This window comes from Leptodactylus fuscus, chromosome 3 (genome assembly GCF_031893055.1).
Source record: "Leptodactylus fuscus isolate aLepFus1 chromosome 3, aLepFus1.hap2, whole genome shotgun sequence".
Lineage (NCBI taxonomy): Eukaryota > Metazoa > Chordata > Amphibia > Anura > Leptodactylidae > Leptodactylus > Leptodactylus fuscus.
The window spans coordinates 134,659,654-134,678,281 of NC_134267.1; the positions used below are offsets into that span (position 1 = coordinate 134,659,654).

General features: G+C 40.8%; 1 protein-coding gene across 1 annotated transcript in view; it reads right to left on the reverse strand.

Moving 5' to 3' along the window:
- Positions 1-18,628, reverse strand: part of PRIM2 (DNA primase subunit 2) — a 76,848-nt gene that overhangs the window by 54,830 nt on the left and 3,390 nt on the right. The window contains exons 2-5 of the mRNA XM_075268385.1: positions 17,675-17,874; positions 10,035-10,138; positions 9,827-9,912; positions 3,265-3,385 (exon numbers count right to left, since the gene is read on the reverse strand). Coding sequence (XP_075124486.1) covers positions 3,265-3,385; positions 9,827-9,912; positions 10,035-10,138; positions 17,675-17,834 — 471 coding nt within the window. The 5' untranslated portion in view covers positions 17,835-17,874. The remainder of the gene's footprint in view (positions 1-3,264; positions 3,386-9,826; positions 9,913-10,034; positions 10,139-17,674; positions 17,875-18,628) is intronic.

Sequence of the window (18,628 nt, forward strand, 5' to 3'; positions counted from 1 at the left end):
TCAAAATCCAGTCCACAAAACTCTTGTGTGAACCCGACCTAAGGGGAGATAAAAGAGCCAAGTAAACTGACCTTCAATATACAGACATTACATAAGATCACCTGTACAGCGATACAGAGTAATATTAGACATTGTATATCTGAATAGTGCCAGGTATATGCAGGATGGTTAAAGACGAACTGGGAAAGAATAAGATCTAGCAAAGAAGGAACATAACAGATTTGTTCTATCCATCAGCGTGAACAGCATGCACAGGAGTTCCAGCCTAAAATTTCTCTGTTCTCATTAAGCACATGGAAATCTGCAGCCCCTTGCGACAGAACATACTACCGCATTCCTTCTCTGTGCATAGTCTGCCCTTTGTTTTATTGAAAGGAAATATACTAATATAGCATATGAATCAGTCATAAAGGCTAGGAAGCTAGACTCTACAGAAATGTAACTGTTGTATATTCCTGCTCTGAGAAAATACAAGGAGGTGATCCAAGAGGTCTTGCAATGCATTGAAGGAACTACTGTAACTATATGGAAAAATGAGCAGACATAAAACCCCACTAAATGATTTTTCCCCTTTTTTTTTTATTTATTTTTCTTTTTTAAAGGTGAAGCAAATGACAAAGGCTATTAGCTATTAGTTACACTCTCCCTCAAGACCATTTTTATAAATATGATGTGTTGTCAATAGGTAGCTAATGGTACAAGAGCTCCCCCTATTGATAAACAGAAAAAAGCAAAGTCATAGTACACAAATAGGATTGACATTGTCTTTCTCTTTTCATCTTTGATCGCTCGGAGTGCAGGTTGTTATAACGGAGCTTCAAGTCACATAAACCAGGGAGTAATGATCACCTATATTTATGTTAGCAAGAATGTATGTTGTAAGGTGGAGCAGAGATAACTAATATTAAAGCTGCGACATTCTATAACCTGTGTGCACTGCCTGCAAAGTCCAGGATTACCAACTGTATAAGTCAGGTTCTTGCATCATTTATGAACTTTTCCTGCCTTTTTGTCAATTGGGCATTGCTAGATTTGTTTAGAACATAGGTTAGAATAATATTTCCACATTTAAGCCATTTACAGAATCCCTATGGCCTTCAGCATTATCATCAATTACGGAAAAGACTTTGGGTGGCTCTAAAGTTACTTATGACGGGCAAGGTAAATAATGGAACCTAAAGAATCAGACTAAATGCACTTAGGATTACTAGACAAAACTTGATGGCAGAGGGATTTTGGGAACTAATTTCCTTAATATAATAGCAGGGGGCTGAGAGATGGACAAAGAAAATAACCTTTTTGCATTAATTACTTGGAGGAATATTGTAACTTGCTAGTTAGATGGTACCTCTCCTCTTCCAGAATAAGTTTTTCTGGTTACTTTCCTGTTTGTTGAAGGGTTGTAGAGGCAAGCGTCTACCATATTTGATGGATATGTTCCCTCCTTGAGGAGTTCTGGGAGATGGTTTACAATTTAATTTCTGATTTAACACAGGTAGCTATACCAAAAAAGCTAGAATTGGCTTTATAATGTAGAAGCAAATATGATCCTAGGTTAGATAACACCAGTGGTGCTGAACATTTTTAATGCAGGAGTCTTTGTATAGATTTAATGGGTAAAGCTAGGGGTATCCCTAGTTTGGATGAAGTAAGGGCTAGTTCACACGTGAAAACCGCCTAGCTTATTTGTGCGAGGTTAAAAACCGCGGGGAGTTTTTTCAACGCGGTTTTTTGCATTCCGTGCGGTTTTTGACGCGGTTTTCGCTAGGTTTTTTTTCCTATATGTGCTATAGAAACCGCGGGCATAAACAGCGCGGTTTTGTGTGCAAAAAACCGCGCGGTTTTTGCCTCCCATTCACTTCTATGCATTTCTTCAGGCGTTTTCCGCCTGAAGAAAGGTCATGTCGCTTCTTTTTTCCACTAGCGGAAAAAAAAAAAGCTAGCGGTCTACATAGACCACCATGTTAAAGGGGCGGTTTTTGAAGCGAATTCCGTTGTCAAAATCCGCCCCTTTGCCCACGTGTGAACTAGCCCTAATATTTGCTATGAATCCACACATGTATTAAGAGATCCTTCTCTCCACTTATCATCCTTTTCATTATATTTTTTTTCAGTTTCTTCTTGTTTTTGAATATACTTATGTAGTTATACAATTTATTATTAATTTTTGTATTAGTTATTTACTATTTAAAAAAAAAAAAAACAACAACACAGACAACACAAAAAAATTCCTTCTCCAAGAATCACTGCCATGCCTGTTCATAGTTGGTGCAGCTCAGTTTTACGCTAGATGCAGATGACTGTGCTGCAACTAGCTTGTCGTAAATTAAAAGCATGGATGTCCTCTATGTGCCATTCGTGCAAGTGCTGTGCTTTTGTGGCTCCTTTCGTTGAATGAATAGCAGCCACGGAAGCTGGTGCCACAAAATAGAATAGCAATAGGACCTGTTCTATATTTTGCAGCCTGAAGTATCAGCCCACACACGGGACTGTGAAATTCACAGTCGTGTGTACAGGCTCATAGAAAAGAATGGGTCAGTGTGCTATCCGTGAAATACACAGCTAGAACACTGACCACGGTTCAGTCTGTCTGCAAGGTGCCTTAAAGGGAGTCTGCCACAAGAACCTAATCCTGCAGATTGATTCAGATGACTCTAACCTAATGGCAGTTTCTCCTTGTGAATAAGGGGAGTACAAAATATGAATAAAATCTGATAATGACAATATTCACATTGACTCTTGTTGATAACCAAATTATTCCACAACTTTCTGTAGCCTTTTATCAAAGCCTACAATTTCAAGACATAATACAAGGTTGTATAGTCATCTTTTATTCTAGTTCCATTGAAACTGCTCCATTAACCATAAGTAAAAGACTGTGCAACTCTCCATGTCTTCTCTAAAAGGTGAGGAAAAGTACACTTCATAAAAACAATCCACCGTGCCCAGAATAGTGCAGTATTGATCTGAATTTTATAAAAAAAGATCTAAATCTGAGCTTTAGCTAAAGCTCAATAAAACTGTCTGGCGTTTCCAGCAGATGTCAAGGATTGTTGTACAGTTCAGACTATTGATTTTTATTCTTTTCAAGAGTTTTTATGTTAAGACACCTGACTGTCACATGTCTGGGTCATTATAATTGCAGTCAATGACGACAAACACTTGTGTCCTATGTGTACAATTTTGAAACTGGAAACAAAGACTTATAATCACAAATATAGGAGTGTATGTAAACTTGCAAGTTGATATGCCACAATTACTTACAGCGACATATTCCAAGTCATTGAATTTCAGAAAATCCTGGACCTTTTCTTTTGGTAAAAGGCTAAAGCGGAATCTGAACAGGTCCATTTCCTGCTGTATAAACCATCTTCTCAGGTCTTCCCTGCAAAAAAACAAAGAACAAACAACTAGGGTATGAAGCCAAAGCAGACGTTACTGAAGGGGTTTTCCAGTAATTGGAGTCAGGGGGTGTAAAATAAATATAAAGCATGCTCACTTGTTTTCGGTGCTCCATTTGATCTCACTCTGGTGCATGGATGCTGGAAGTCCTTAGCTTCATGTGACCAGAGACCAACCAGTGGGATCAGTAGTTCCTGGAGACAGACCCATGATGTCACCGGTTCCTTGCCAGCAATGGCTAAGGCCATTGATTGGTCATGTTAAACTGAGGCCTTCCAGGATCAGCATTAGACTGCACGGACAGCGGCATCAGATAACAGGGCACTCGGGACAAGAGTATTCTTTATTTTACTCCTCCCTGGCCTCCTAACTGGTTTCTCCAATCCCTGGACAATCTGTTTAATTCTGCCAACATTTTACACAATAGCACAGACAAACAATGTTGCCTAGAGCCAGGTGCACATTTATACCATCATGAAATGTACATACTATTTACTGGTATCTTCTATCCTACAAGTTGATTCACGTTACATCTCATAAAACCATATCTATGCAATTGCACGCACACATACATTTGGTTCACATAGCCCACACATACTATAATGCAATATACAGGAGAGCCACCTGCTGGCTGAAACCAGTAAAGCAACATACATCCACAAAAATTAATACAGACCAAACATGGAAATTTCCCAATACGCAAAAACATTGAGGGGAAAAAAAAAAACCCACACACATTGAACACACTGCATGTGCAATGCACACTGCAATTGAATGTGCACTGCACCATGACTGTTTTCTCTGGACGGGGACATAACCGCATACTACTGTTTTTATGTGTGTTTTAAGAGATTAGAATGTGCTCTCTTTTTTGGAAATAATGTGTGGGTGCAGGGGGTTGGAATCCTCCCATGTAATGATACAGTAAGGTATAAAACCTTTCATCAGGCTTAATAGACTAAAACATATAGGCCCTAGATAGGCCCATCCCGCAGAAAGTCTGAGGTAAATCACTTCAGAAGTAAATCTGCAGTAACTGTCCTGCAGAGACCTTCTATTGTACACAAGCCCCTCCACTAGAAGAGCAGCAACAACTCCTTAGCAGTGAGCTGATTAGTTGGAGCAGATTCAGCTCAACTTCTTAGCTCAGGGAAATGTGAAGACACTGTAATTGGCAATATGATGGATTACCATGCCTGAAAACAAGGTGGGGCACTATAGCTGTTCTATAACGCATGAATATTACCCATAGGAAATGTACAATTAAGAAAAAATTTGCTGTTTTATGCTTCAAATAGCAAGCACATTTTATGGTCTAATATGCCCTATATTTTGCATGAATGATGAATCAAAGGTTAATAAAGCATGTTTGATTTATTATGTGAACTGTAAAAAACCATGGTGAATAATAAAATATATATTTGGCTCAATTAAAAATATGATTCCTGGGGAAAACAAATAAAAAAAAACAAAAAAACACAGGCGACAAGAAGTTACAGCTAGAGAAAAAAAAATGATATATGACTTGTGGAATGCAGCAACATAAAAAAATATTTAGTTAATGTAATATACAGTCATGGCTAAAAGTTTTGAGAATGATACAAATATTAATGTTTACAAAGTCTACTGCTTCAGTTTTCCTAATGGCAATTTGCATATACTCCAGAATGTTATAAAGAGTGATCAGCTTAACAGCAATTACTTACAAAGTCAATATTTGCCTAGAAAATGAACTTTATCCCCCAAAACACATTTCAACATCATTGCAGCCCTGCCTTAAAAGGACCAGCTAACATCATTTCAGTGATTGATCCATTAACACAGGTGTGGGTGTTGATGAGGACAGAGCTGAAGACCAATCTGTCATGATTAAGCAAGAATGACACCACTGGACATTTTAAAAGGAGGCTGGTGCTTGGCATCATTGTTTCTCTTCTGTTAAACATGGTTATCTCTAAAGAAACACGTGCAGTCATCATTGCACTGCACAAAAATGGCCTAACAGGGAAGAGTATCACAGCTAGAAAGATTGCACCTCAGTCAACAATCTATTGCATCATCAAGAACTTCAAGGAGAGAGGTTCCATTGTTGGCAAAAAGGCTCCAGGGTGCCCAAGAAAGACCAGCAAGCGCCAGGACCGTCTCTTAAAAGTGTTTCAGCTGCGGGATAGGGCTACCAGCAGTGCAGAGCTTGCTCAGGAATGGCAGCCGGCAGGTGTGAGTGCATCTGCACGCACTGTGAGGCGAAGACTCTTGGAGCAAGGCCTGGTCTCAAGGAGGGCAGCAAAGAAGCCACTTCTCTCCAGAAAAAACATCAGGGACAGACTGATATTCTGCAAAAGGTACAGGGAGTGGGCTGCTGAGGACTGGGGTAAAGTCATTTTCTCTGATGAATCCCCTTTTCGATTGTTTGGGACATCTGGAAAACAGCTTATTCGGAGAAGACGAGGTGAGCGCTACCACCAGTCTTGTCTCATGCCAACTGTAAAGTATCCTGAAACCATTGATATGTGGGGTTGCTTCTCAGCCAAGGGAATCGGCTCTCTCACAGTCTTGGCTAAAAACACAGCCATGAATAACAGCATCGCTCCTGCCGCTGCTGGCTTCATGCAGGGCAGGAGCATAGCGATGTTGCAGGCATCTGTGCCGGCATCTGTGCAGGCGTCTACACTCCCCGGCATCCGCCTCTCTATTACAGCGGATGCCGGGTCTGTATTCACATATGCAAAGCCAAGCGGCAAGATGCCGCTGGCCCTGCATGCATGCTCATAGACCAGTCTAGCCTTCACAATGCGAATACAGACCCAGCATCCGCTGTAATAGAGAGAGACGGATGCCGGGTCTGTATTCACATTGTGAAGGCTAGACTGGTCTATGAGCGTGCACGCAGGGCCAGCGGCATCTCGCCGCTGGCTTTGCATATGTAACCCCGCCCACCAATGACCCAACAAAGCCGGAAGAAAGAAGAATTTACAGCAACGAAGACTGCTGAGTATGCGACGTGTGAATACCCCTTTAATCCCATTGAGAACTTGTGGTCAATCATCAAGAGACGGGTGGACAAACAAAAACCTACAAATTCTGACAACATGCAAGCATTGATTGTGCAAGAATGGACTGCTATCAGTCAGGATTTGGTCCAGAAGTTGATTGAGAGCATGCCAGGGAAAATTGCAGAGGTCCTGAAGAAGAAGGGTCAACACTGCAAATATTGACTTGCTGCATTAACTCATTCTAACTGTCAATATAAGCTTTTGTTACTCATAATATGATTGCAATTATATTTCTGTATGTGATATCCAGCACCCTCCAGTTTTAACCTGTCTGGAGGGATAGAAGTGACTCCAGGAACATTCTTGGGGTCATTCTGCCTGGATGCTGAAGGCAAGATATATGAGATTGGCACTAAGAAAGGACGATTGGCTCCAAAGTATTCTAGGAGCCAGTTTGCCAATTGTAAGGAGAATTTCATTTCACAAGATCCAGATATAATTGTGGCACTTCGTGAGTGTGTCAATCACAGGTGGTCAAGGTTTCAAAAGATGTTATTGCAGGGGAAAATGTCCGGAAAATGTAGCTGTAAGAAGCCGGGGTTACTGTGTAATTCCACATGCCCTGACAGCAGTTTGCCATGTTGTAACAAGTAGTAGGTTGTTTCTTTACAAATGGTGAGAATAAAACAGTTTTTCATTGACTAAAACATTTTCCTTTTTATTTCACAAGCACTGATGAAAATCCTGTACTTCCTAAATATTGTAATTTATCACTTCAGCCAAGAGAGTTGGGTTGTATGTAAAATAACTGGTTACAATAATAAATTGACTACATCTCACCACATTAACCACCTTTATTGGCCATTACGTATAATACCCGGTTATTATGCATACTAACACATGTATCAAAGTAACAGTAACATATACATACATTTAGTTCACACAGCCAAAATATATAATATACAGGAGAGCCACCTGCTGGCTGGAACTAGTAAAGCAACATGCAGCTACAAAAATTAAAACACAAGAGACTGAATATGGAATTTCCATATTTTTTTCCGCCTCCACAGCCTATTGAAAATACACATTTTTTGCCCAGACAACCTCTTTAACCCCTTAAGGACAAAGCCCAAAAGTGCGTTAAAGAACCAGGCCTTGTTTTTCAAAGCTGACATGTGTCACTTTAAATGTCCAGAACTTTGAAATGCTTTAACTTGCACAAGTGATTGAGATTTTTTTTTTTTTAGATTAGTGTTTACTAGAGATGAGCGAACAGTGAAATATTCGAGATTTCATATTCGTTTCGAGTAGAGCCCAATTATTCGACTACTCAATCGAATATCGAATCTTATTATAGTCTATGGGGAAAAAAATGCTCGTTTCAGGGGAAACCACTATTCGACTAAAGGAGAGTCACCAAGTCCACGAGTAGCAGGAGGAGAGTGTTTAGGAGGAGCGCTGTGCAGTTAAAGCGCACGGACCCCATTATAGTCTATGGGGTCCGTGCACTTTAACTGCACAGCGCTTGCAGTTGCACTGATAAAAAGCTAGCTCCCTGGTAACCGCAAGCTGCCAGCTATCCTGACTAGCAAAGACGAGCCTGCAGCAAATCAATGCTGGTTATGCAGCAGGCTCGTCCTTGCTAGTCGGGAGAGTTGGCAGCTTGTTGTTACGAGGGTGCTGACTTGTCATAGGAATGCATTGACCAGCGTTGATTGGCCAGTATACAGCATTCGGCCAATCATCGCTGGTTCTGCCGGAGGCTCGTCTGTGAGGAGGCGGAGTCTAAGATCGGACCACACTGGAGACTGCTGTGGTCCGATCTTAGACTCCGCCTACTCACAGACGAGCCTCCGGCAGAGCCAGCATTGATTGGCCGAATGCTGTACACTGGCCAATCAACGCTGGTCAATGCATTCCTATGAGAAAAAGTCAGCTCCCTTGTAACAGCAAACTGCCAGCTCTCCCGACTAGCAAGGACGAGCCTGCTGCAGAACCAGCGTTGATTTGCTGAATGCTATACACTGTATAGCATTCGGCCAATCAACGCTGGTTCTGAATCGAATATTTACTGCGAATAGCTAGTAGTATTCGATCGAGTACAAATATTTCGAATACCGTAGTATTCGATCGAATACCTACTCGATCGAATACTACTCACTCATCTCTAGTGTTTACCACTAACATCAAGTATAATGTGTCGCGAAAAAACAACGCAATTTTCAAAATGTGATATTCTCTGTTTTTCAGGCAGATAGTCATACCACCCAAATATGTTATTAAATATTGTCTACCATATCTCTGCTTTATATTGTAATCATCCTTTGACTGTCTTAATTTATTTTGGATGCTAGAAGGCTTACAAGTGTAACAGTGATTTTTCCAGATTTACAAAAAAAATTTATTGTACATGCTGTTACGGATGCGACAATACCAGATATGCATTGTTTTTATAAATTTTTAGATTTTTTTTTTAAGCTAAGTTCATTTTCTATAGAAAAAAAAAAGGAATTTTGGGGGCTTTATAACTATTTTTTTCAAACTTTTTTTTTTTTTTTTTTCACTTTTTTTTCCCACATGTCCCTATAGGACATTTAAATCAGCAAAGATTTGAGTGCTGATTCAAGACTATAGACTGCAAGAGAGACTGCACATGTCTTGCAGTCTATAAAGGAAGTCAAACTATGCAGAAGCATAGGCTGTCTTTCTCTGGTCCCAGCAGGATCAACCAGGTAACAGAGGGCTCCAAGCAGCCTGGAGTCACTGATATACATATCAGCACTCCTCCCCCAATCTCGCCACGTGGAGTGCAGCAACCTAGCGAAACCCTTTGGACACAGAGGTCATTTTTGTCTCCGAGCATCCAAAGCTAAGCTCCGACAGGAGGTTTTGGAAAAGGGCAATAGCTGTCGGTAACAGCTATCACCCACTTCCGAAGCCGCCCACTCAGCTAGTGAGCGGGTGCCTGGCCTTGGGAGTAGCATTAAGCCCTGGATCGCCAAGTACCAAGCACCCAGGACGTAATAGTAAATCCAGGGTTGTTAGGGGGCTAAAGTAACAATAGTCTGTCATTTCCTTTTACTTAGTTGATTGGTTCTTACCTTAATGTGAATTAGAACTGTACTTGAATAGCTGTAAAGACTGTATGGATCTGTGAACTGATTCCAATCTATCCTTTCATAGCTTGACTCCTTCATAAATAGCTGACAGCCATGGTTAAAATAAAGTAAAGTAAAGATCTTCTAACTCATTAAACAGCTAGTGGTTGAATTCTCATAAATATTACCTAAATTAATGCTACAATATTAAACATTGTACAATATATACTATATACTTACATAAAATGCAATAATCTTATTTTGAAGCTGGAGACATTTTTAAATAATGCAAATTAAAAAAATTTAACAGGAAAAAAAAAATAATGTACTTACGACTGGCAATATGCAAGGCGCAATATAAAGTGAGATATGTGATCTTTTCTCCGTATGTCATATACTTTATCATTCATCTCTGTTACCTAAACAAAGACAGATTACCAAAATGTTTAACAAGCAAGCTATAAAACAATTGATTCAGATGTATGTAATGTTGTGAAAGTAATTGTGTACTATAAATATATAGTTAACACCTCATACTTACAGGTTGTGAAAACTTGAGTTTTCTCAGTTCACTGTCCAGTTTTGCATTGTACTCTGGTGATCCTTTCACATAACTTACACCGAGGTTCTCTACAGTCTTCAAAACTACAATGAAAAATAATACTGCAAATCAAAGGATTGCTGTGATAAGGGTGTCTATTATTACCGATAACGTATATGGACTAAGTGTTTCATCAGAAGCTGTTCCCCAGCCAGTTAAAGGGAATCTGTCATGTCCAAAAGTTCTTCCAAACCAATAATAGTGTTATGTAGGGGCCTATAATAGGGGCAAAAACATACCTTTGTTGCCACAACTCAATAAATCAATGCAGAGATATATGGATATGCCATTCATCCTTCAAGTGCATTGGGGACAGGTCTAATGTGCCAGATTTACAAACCACTTAAATCAGGGTCAAATGTGCACCATTGCAACCCTTATGTGGGAAAAGCCCACAGCTTTTCACCACACCAAGGTATTCAGCAATCCTTTAAGCGGTTTCAATATTGCAGCTTGCAGATCTGGTAGCTCCAATCAGCAGTTTATTTCAGGATACGATTCCGCTTAACAGAGAACTGCGGTATGGGCGTATAGGAAAGAAAGAGCGCTCATTGGGTAATAACGTTTGAGATTAGTGCTTATCAGTGACCCACAAAATCTTTACAAATGGGTATGCACCTATTGTATTATAAAAATCAGGCAAAATGAATCATATAGATTCATATGTCCATGAGGATGCTGCCTTGCCTTAGTTCCACCAGGTGCAAAGCCCTTCACACCGGATGGTATGGAAATAGATGAAGTAATGGTATAATCCTCCCAGGAAGGATATAGATGAATATATCTATTTTGTTTATTTGAAAAAGGGGTCTGGGAAACCTGGAAAAGGAATATCCCCCTCTTAATACAAATGAGTATTTGGATAACAAATTTAAAGGAGTTTGCGCCAAAGCTTTACCGATCTTCCCTTATCAGATATACACTTTCAAAAGACCTGGAAAAATGGAGAGTGGTACTACTGGGCCTGGCCCCTCAAGAGGGAAGGGGGTCTATGTACAAAGTCATCTTATGTATAACAAATATACACAGACAACACACCTGCTGACCCACTCGAGGTATAAATTCAATAGACTATAAAAAATACCTAAATCTCAAAACATGGACAATCAAAATCATTCAATACATAATGCCGCGGATTCCGCAGCAGCGTGACACCTTCTCCCGACTAGGCCCATTCACTTGGGCCTAATACATAGCGGAATGCCGCGACTGGATGCCGTGCAGCTAGCCGTTTTTTGGATCGGATTCTGAGGCGGCCTCCACGTCAAAATCCGGTTCAAAAATCTCCATGTGAACCCGGCCTTATAAGGTCAGGGCAGACACACCCTACTACAGCTCCACTACTGAAGGTAAGTAAATAGAAGCACTTCGGGAACTCATGTACCATAACTAATGTTACAAAGAGGAAGTTGGTGGTAAACATAAAACAAAACAATTTACCTCTTCATAATGATATCTTATTACATAAGACAACAAACAACAATGAAAGTCATTGAAAAAAAAAAAAAAAAAAGTGTTTTTTTTTTTTTTTATTGGCCTTTTGTCATACATCATGCTGCATGTATTCTGCCCCTAAATTAGAGGCATTTTTTGCCGTGATTCTGCCTCCCATTGTGTTCAAGTAATTTTCAAAAAAAAAAAAAGTGGCCAGCTTGAACTTGCCATGGACTCGGCAGCTGGAGACTTCGCATTGATCAGGATCATTAGTCTGGCCCTAACCAGCATCACAAAGCACGGATGCATTGGTGACACTCTGCAATAGGCATTCCACCATCGGGTGGAAAATTATGTCCTCCTCAAATTCCTATTCATTATCTACCATGTGAATATACCCCAATGACGGCATTCCAGTTGTTGAGGAGCTTCTACTAGTTTGGGTATTAAGGGGTTGTCCCATCACAAGGATCCTATCTATACTGTTTGCTAATGTGAATGTAAGACTTTTCCACTTTTCCTAAATACACTGCTTCGGCAAAACTGCTTTGTTTGTCCACTATCTTACTTTATTCATTTTTTTGGGACACATCCCTTGACTTATCTGGTCATAAGTCAAGTGATGTATCTGCTGCTCTCAGGGGGGAGGGAGGAGGGGCTATGTGCACGGGAGCGAGCCTGGAGGGGATGGGGTTGTTTACCCTTTGGGGGGGGCGGAGGGGCTGCCAATACAGACCCGGCATCTGCTGTAATAGAGAGGCGGATGCCGGGGAGGGTTAGACGCCAGTACAGATGCCTGCAACATCGCTATGCTTCTGCCCTGCATGAAGCCAGCAGCGGCAGGAGCTATGCTGCTATTCCGGGGGGGGGGGGGGGGGGAGCGGAATAACAGCATCGGTTCTGCCGCTGCTGGCTTCATGCAGGGCAGAAGCATAGCGATGTTGCTGGCATCTGTGCTGGTGTCTACACTCCCTGGCATCCGCCTCTCTATTACAGCGGATGCCGGGTCTGTATTCTCATATGCAAAGCCAAGCCTTCACAATGCGAATACAGACCCGACATCCGCTGTAATAGAGAGAAGTGGATGTCGGGTCTGTATTTGCACTGTGAAGGCTAGACTGGTCTATGAGCGCGCACGCAGGGCCAGCGGCATCTCGCCGCTTGGCTTTGCATATGTGACCCCGCCCACCAATGACGCAACAAAGCCGGAAGACAGAAGATTTTATAGCAACGAAGACTGGTGAATATGCGACGTGGGACAACCCCTTTAAGGCTCTTGAGAGGTCAGGCCCAGTAGTTACACACTCTATTTTTCCAGTCTTTTTGGGGCTTAAGTGTGTATCTTCATGCGTGAAGGACGATCTGGTGAAGGGAAAGGTTCTCATCTGTAATATAAAATCATGTTTTGTAATAAACCTGTGATTGAAGCTACCAGATCTACAAGCTGCAATCTTTATAACTTAGACCCGGTTCACAACTGGGTTCGGTATTCCCGTTTGGGGAGTCCACTTGGAGACGCCCCCGAACGTAAACCTATACACATTAAAAAGTAGTTAGCAAAGAAACCACACATACCCCATAGACTATAATGGGGTCCGTGTGGTTTCCGCAAGAATCATGTGGAGAGAAAAGTACTGTAGGCAAAACTTTTCTCTTCGCATCTTTCATGCGGAAACCACATTATAGTCTATGGGGTCCATGTGGTTTCCTTGCTAACCGCTTTTTAATGTGTATAGGTTTCTAGTTGAGTGGTCCCCAAGCAGACTCCCCGAATGGAATACTGAACGCAGATGTGAACCGGACCTTAGAGAATTGCTGAATATCTTGGTGTGATGAAAAAAGGTTTGTTTTTGTTTTGTTTTTTTACCTATGGGACACATTGCTGCACATTCGGCCCTGATATAAGTTCCAGGATTTTGTGGATGTTGCCCCCACTTCAGGATTGGATGTACTAGTCAACAAGTCTGATAGATAAACAAATCCATCAGTGTTGCATCCATTTTGAAATAACTCATCCAGGTGAGTCCTTACCTTTAGGATAGAGTGAGGCCCATTTATCACCAACTGTAGCAAGGCATATTATTCTATGAAAGTGCTGGCTTGCCTATTTTTTTTTTATTTTTTTATTTTTTTTACAGTTTTACCTACAATACTGCTGCAAGTGCTTCAGCTCTCCTATGCAATCGCAGCCCAACAAGTCCCTGTAAGTGTGAATGACATTTTTAGCCTCTGTCTGTGTTACAGCTATAAATAGCCAATCTCCCAAATCTGGTCCACTCCTGATGCACTTGAGGCCGACATGTTTAGCAATAAAAAGATGATCTGCACTGCTTCGCTGGTTTGGGTCCAGAAAGGTATGTTACTCCCCCTATTAAAGGCCTTTACATGGCACTATAGCACGTATTCTGTACCTGTATTATGAACATAGTTAGAACGACTTGGCATTTGGTGTTCTGAGAAAGCTCAGTGACAACATTGTGGAACTGTAATGGTGACCTTAATATAAATAACAAATACAACTAATGAATATTCTGATTCTGGAAAACCCCTTGAGGTCCGGGCCCCACATGGCATAAATGTATGGTTTGGCGGTGGCAGAAACGCTACTGGAGAAAAAAAAACAAAAAAAACACAGTTTTACAGTCCCTTGCAGAAAAATATGTACAGCAAAACAGTTGTGGTTCTGGAAATCGCAGTATGTCAACAATACATACGTAAAAATGCTGACGTTTCACTATAGGTATAATGGAAGCAGAAAGTCTTCAGAGGAAACCTCTGCAGATTTTCTGTGAAGAGTGCTACGGGGAAAAAAACGCAGCAATGCGTTGCTGTCGCTGTTTTTCCTGCAGCGTTTTTTGCTGTGGCCCACTATGTGGAGCCTTTGCCTTAAAACACATATACAGTTGATAGTCTTTTTTTTCCTAAGAAATTCCCTATTTAAAGCTTGGAGCCCTTTAAAGGACCCTGGACTGTGTGGTCATATAAGGTAAAGAGAGTTATGAACAAAATATCTCCTATAAATTATTAAGCAACATGAACTAGAATAGTAAGGCACAGCTGCCAAGGCCTTAAGGCAATCTGCCAAACTCTTATGGCAAAAGTTGTCCAAAGCGGGTGTTAGCTGTAACATACAGCTTAGGAAAGGGTTCTCGATTAATCGAGAAATAATCAAACATCCACCAACATTTTGTTCACATCAGTTAGTTTGGTTTGGTTATTACAAATCTACAGTTTCATTCTGTAGAAACTGTAGATTTTGTCCAAACCAAAAATACTGTAATTATACTCTGAGATCTCTTCAGAGCCCAGAGAATAATAAACAAAGGCACGGAAAAGGGGGAGAACAAATTTTAAAATAAAAAACAAAGACAAAAAAAAACAAAAAAAAAAACAGTGTTACTCACCTCTGATGGGATACCGAGAGACTATTTGTTGTCTTCGGAACTTCCTTCTTCTATTCAGGGACCAATGAGGCCCAATCAAAGTGGATCACGTGGCATCGCGACACTTGAATTTATGCATCACAACATCTTGTAATGCCTGAGGTCCAATCAAAGGTCTCATCGGCCTTTAACATTAGTCAAAAGTGCCAGATATAGCGGAGAGTTGTGCTGGAGCCCAGGAGAGTTGAGCAACATTGGGGCCTCAGTTTATCACATTATTACGCGCAATAAAGGAAAATGGCTGACGGACATGCGCAGTCAGCGCTTTGGGATGAAGGCATGAAGGAGAAGAGGCGGTCCGGAGAGTGTTCAAGCACCACTGGGGACTGCCCCAGTGCTGTTTGAGCGCAGGGGAACGCCCACAGAGCTGCCAAAAAACTCATTTTACGAAAGGAAGAAAGATGATATTTCTCAGGAATGCCAGTGCAGATCAGAATAATAAAGGTAAGAGAAGAATAGTCTTTCTTATTCCTACGTGTACTTCATTAAAAAAAAAAAAAAAAAAGGAAATTCTAATGATAGAATTCCTTTGAGGTGTTAAAAAGTAATTAAAACCATATAAATCAGTAAAATCCTCGGAATCATACCGAAACATAGAATTCAGATGATATGATATTTTGGCGACACTTTGAACGCTGTAAAAACGAAGCCTGTAAGAAAGTTGCACAAATGCACTTTTTCTTCAAATCCACCCCATTCTGAATTGTTTTTCAGCTTCCCAGTACATTTTACAGAATTAATGGTAGTATCATGAAGAAAAATTTGTCCTGCAAACATTAAGACCCCATGTGGCTCTGTGAGAGCGGAAAAATTACAAGTTATGAGGTTTGGGGAAGGGGGAGAGTCAAAAATGAAAAATGCCTATGGCGGGAAGGGGTTTAAAGTAATTTTTTTTGGACAAACATTTTTTGTGCCAAAGTGCAAAGTTATATTCGCTAAAACAGAAGAGAGATTGTGGGGATAGGCTCAGTTTAACCCCTTCCCGACATGCGCCGTAATAGTACGGCGCATGTCGGGTCTGTAACTATGGCGACCGCCCGGGAGCCAGGCGGCCGCCATAGCCGCCGGGTGTCTACTGCTTTAAGCAGTAGACAACCGGCTCTAATGCCTCCGATCGGTCCCCGGACCGATCGGAGGCATTAACCCCTCCGGCTCCGCGATCAAAGGCGCCGGAGGCGCCATTTTCCCGGCGGCGCATGGGCGCCGCCATTTTGGCCGGGATCGCCGGCTCCAGGGCTGACGTCCCGTTGCAATGACAGCCGGGAGCCTTGTACAGGCTCCCAGGCTTGTCTGCAAATTCTTTCTTTTGCAGGCTGGTCTATGCAGCCTGCAAAAGAAAGGATGCTTTTTTGCAATGCATTGCAATGCATTAGCATTGTAATGCATTGCATTAGTGATCAGACCCCCTGGGGTTCAACACCCCTAGGGGGTCTAATAAATGCAAAAAAAAAATTTAAAAAAAAGTTAAAAAAAATATAAAAAAATATAAAAAGAATTAAAAGTTCATATCACCCCCCCTTTCCCTAGAACACATATAAAAGTAGTTAAAAACTGTGAAACATATACATGTTAGGTATCCCCGCGTCCGAAATCGCCCGCTCTACAAATCTATAAAAATATTTTTCCTGTTCGGTAAACGCCGTAGCGGGAAAAATAGTTGAAAGTGCCAAACCGCCGTTTTTTCACTGTTTTGATTCTGATAAAATTTTGAATAAAAAGTGATCAAAGCAATAACATTTCCCGAACATGGTAGAACTAAAAAGTACACCCGGCCCCGCAAAAAAAGACGCCCTATGCATCCCCGTACACTTACGTATAAAAAAAAGTTACGGCCGTCGGAATATGGCGACTTTTAGGAAAAAAAAAATTTAACACCGTTTTGGAATTTTTTTTAGGGGTCAAAATGTAAATAAAACCATATAAATTTGGTATCCCTGGAACCGTACCAAAACACAGAATATAGGGGACATGTCATTTTGGCTGCACAGTGAACGCCGTAAAACTAAAGCCCGTAAGAAAATCGCAGAAATGCATTTTTTCTTCAAATCCACCACATTCTGAATTTTTTTCCTGCTTCCCAGTACATTATATAGAATAATTAATGGTAGCATCATGAAGAAAAATTTGTCCCGCAAAAATTAAGACCTCATATGGCTCTGGGAGCGGAGAAATAAAAAAGTTATGGGGTTTTGAAGGAGGGGAGTCAAAAACGAAAATCAAAAAATGCCATCGGCGGGAAGGGGTTAAAAATTCAAAACAGCTCCTTACCCCATTTTACATATAAAATTATCCTTTTTTTGCTGCTTCGCACAAAAAGTAGAATAAAAAAAAAAAGGAGAGAGAAAAAAAAAAGAAGAAAGGAAAAAATGCTATATCAGCAATAATATAATCTATATCAGCTTTATATCGGGGTCTTAGATTGGCAGAAAAGAATATATATAGTATATTTCAGAGCATTTCTCATCTTCCCTGAAGCTAAATATGCAACAAGTTGTGCATCTAATTAATTATACAATAATTGTAAGCATTCACTATGTCCTCAGGGGGTTAATAGAATACCTACCTCAGTCTAGTTCTGACAAGGGATAACATATTACAAGCATCCTTGGCAATAAAAGGGTTTAAAAAAAAAAAAAAAAAAAATCCTGAAGAAAATAAAAAACAAAAAATCCTGGAATAAAGGCATTTCAAAAAGGTACTCACGTTTAAGTCTCTCAATAGCAAAGGTCTCAAACTCTGTGAGAGAAATATTTTCAGTAGGTGGAAGCTGGTAGAACTGAAGACTGAACGGGTAATGATTCCCCTTCCTACTTCCAGTTAATTTTGTATGAACTCTCTTTTGTCGATTTTTGCCGAAGTCCATTTCCAAATCTAAAAAAAACAACGCAACTAAAGCAAATCACCTGCAAATTAAGAAAGAAAACTGGTTACAAAATTGTTTCTTTAACAAAAATAAATAAATAAAAATTTAGCCAGTTCTAACCACAACAATCTATAGTTTGTAGTCTTACAAATCACTTAAAGAGGACCTTTCACCACCTCAGAGTCCATCTGTCCATTTTTCCTCCGAGTCCATTGAATTTTTCCATGAGCAATCAATGCTGTTAGTTTTGGTGCCTGATTTGCCATTTAGTCTCTGTACTGTCAGGAGGGCGGTGTCAGGCAGGAGCAGACAAGGGCTGTGATTCTGCGCTCTGACATTGGCTGCCTCTGATTGGAGCTCTGAATCACCCACTACGCTTCTGATACTAAAGATCTTAAATCAGCTCTTAATAAAGCTCATCAAACACCAAATATAACCAGCAGCGCTTTGGAAATTGTGGCATGTCAATTATACCTATGGAAATGCAGGCAGTTTCCCCATAGGTATAACTGAAACAAAGTCCGCAGAGGAAAGTGCTGAGTTAAGAACTACGATGCGTTGCCGCCGCAATTTTTCCTGCAGTGCTTTATTGCTGCGGGACGTTCCGTGGGGCCTTAACCTCAGATAGTTTATAATTCCAGGCTTTAGTGCAGGATTTTGAATGTGTAAGGCTAAGGCTCCACGGGCCAGAATCGCCACGCTAAAGCGCTGCGGGAATAACTGTGGCGTGAATGCATTGCGGTTCTTCCAGCAGCGCTTTGAACAGAAAGTTCACAGAGTTTTCCTCCACGGAC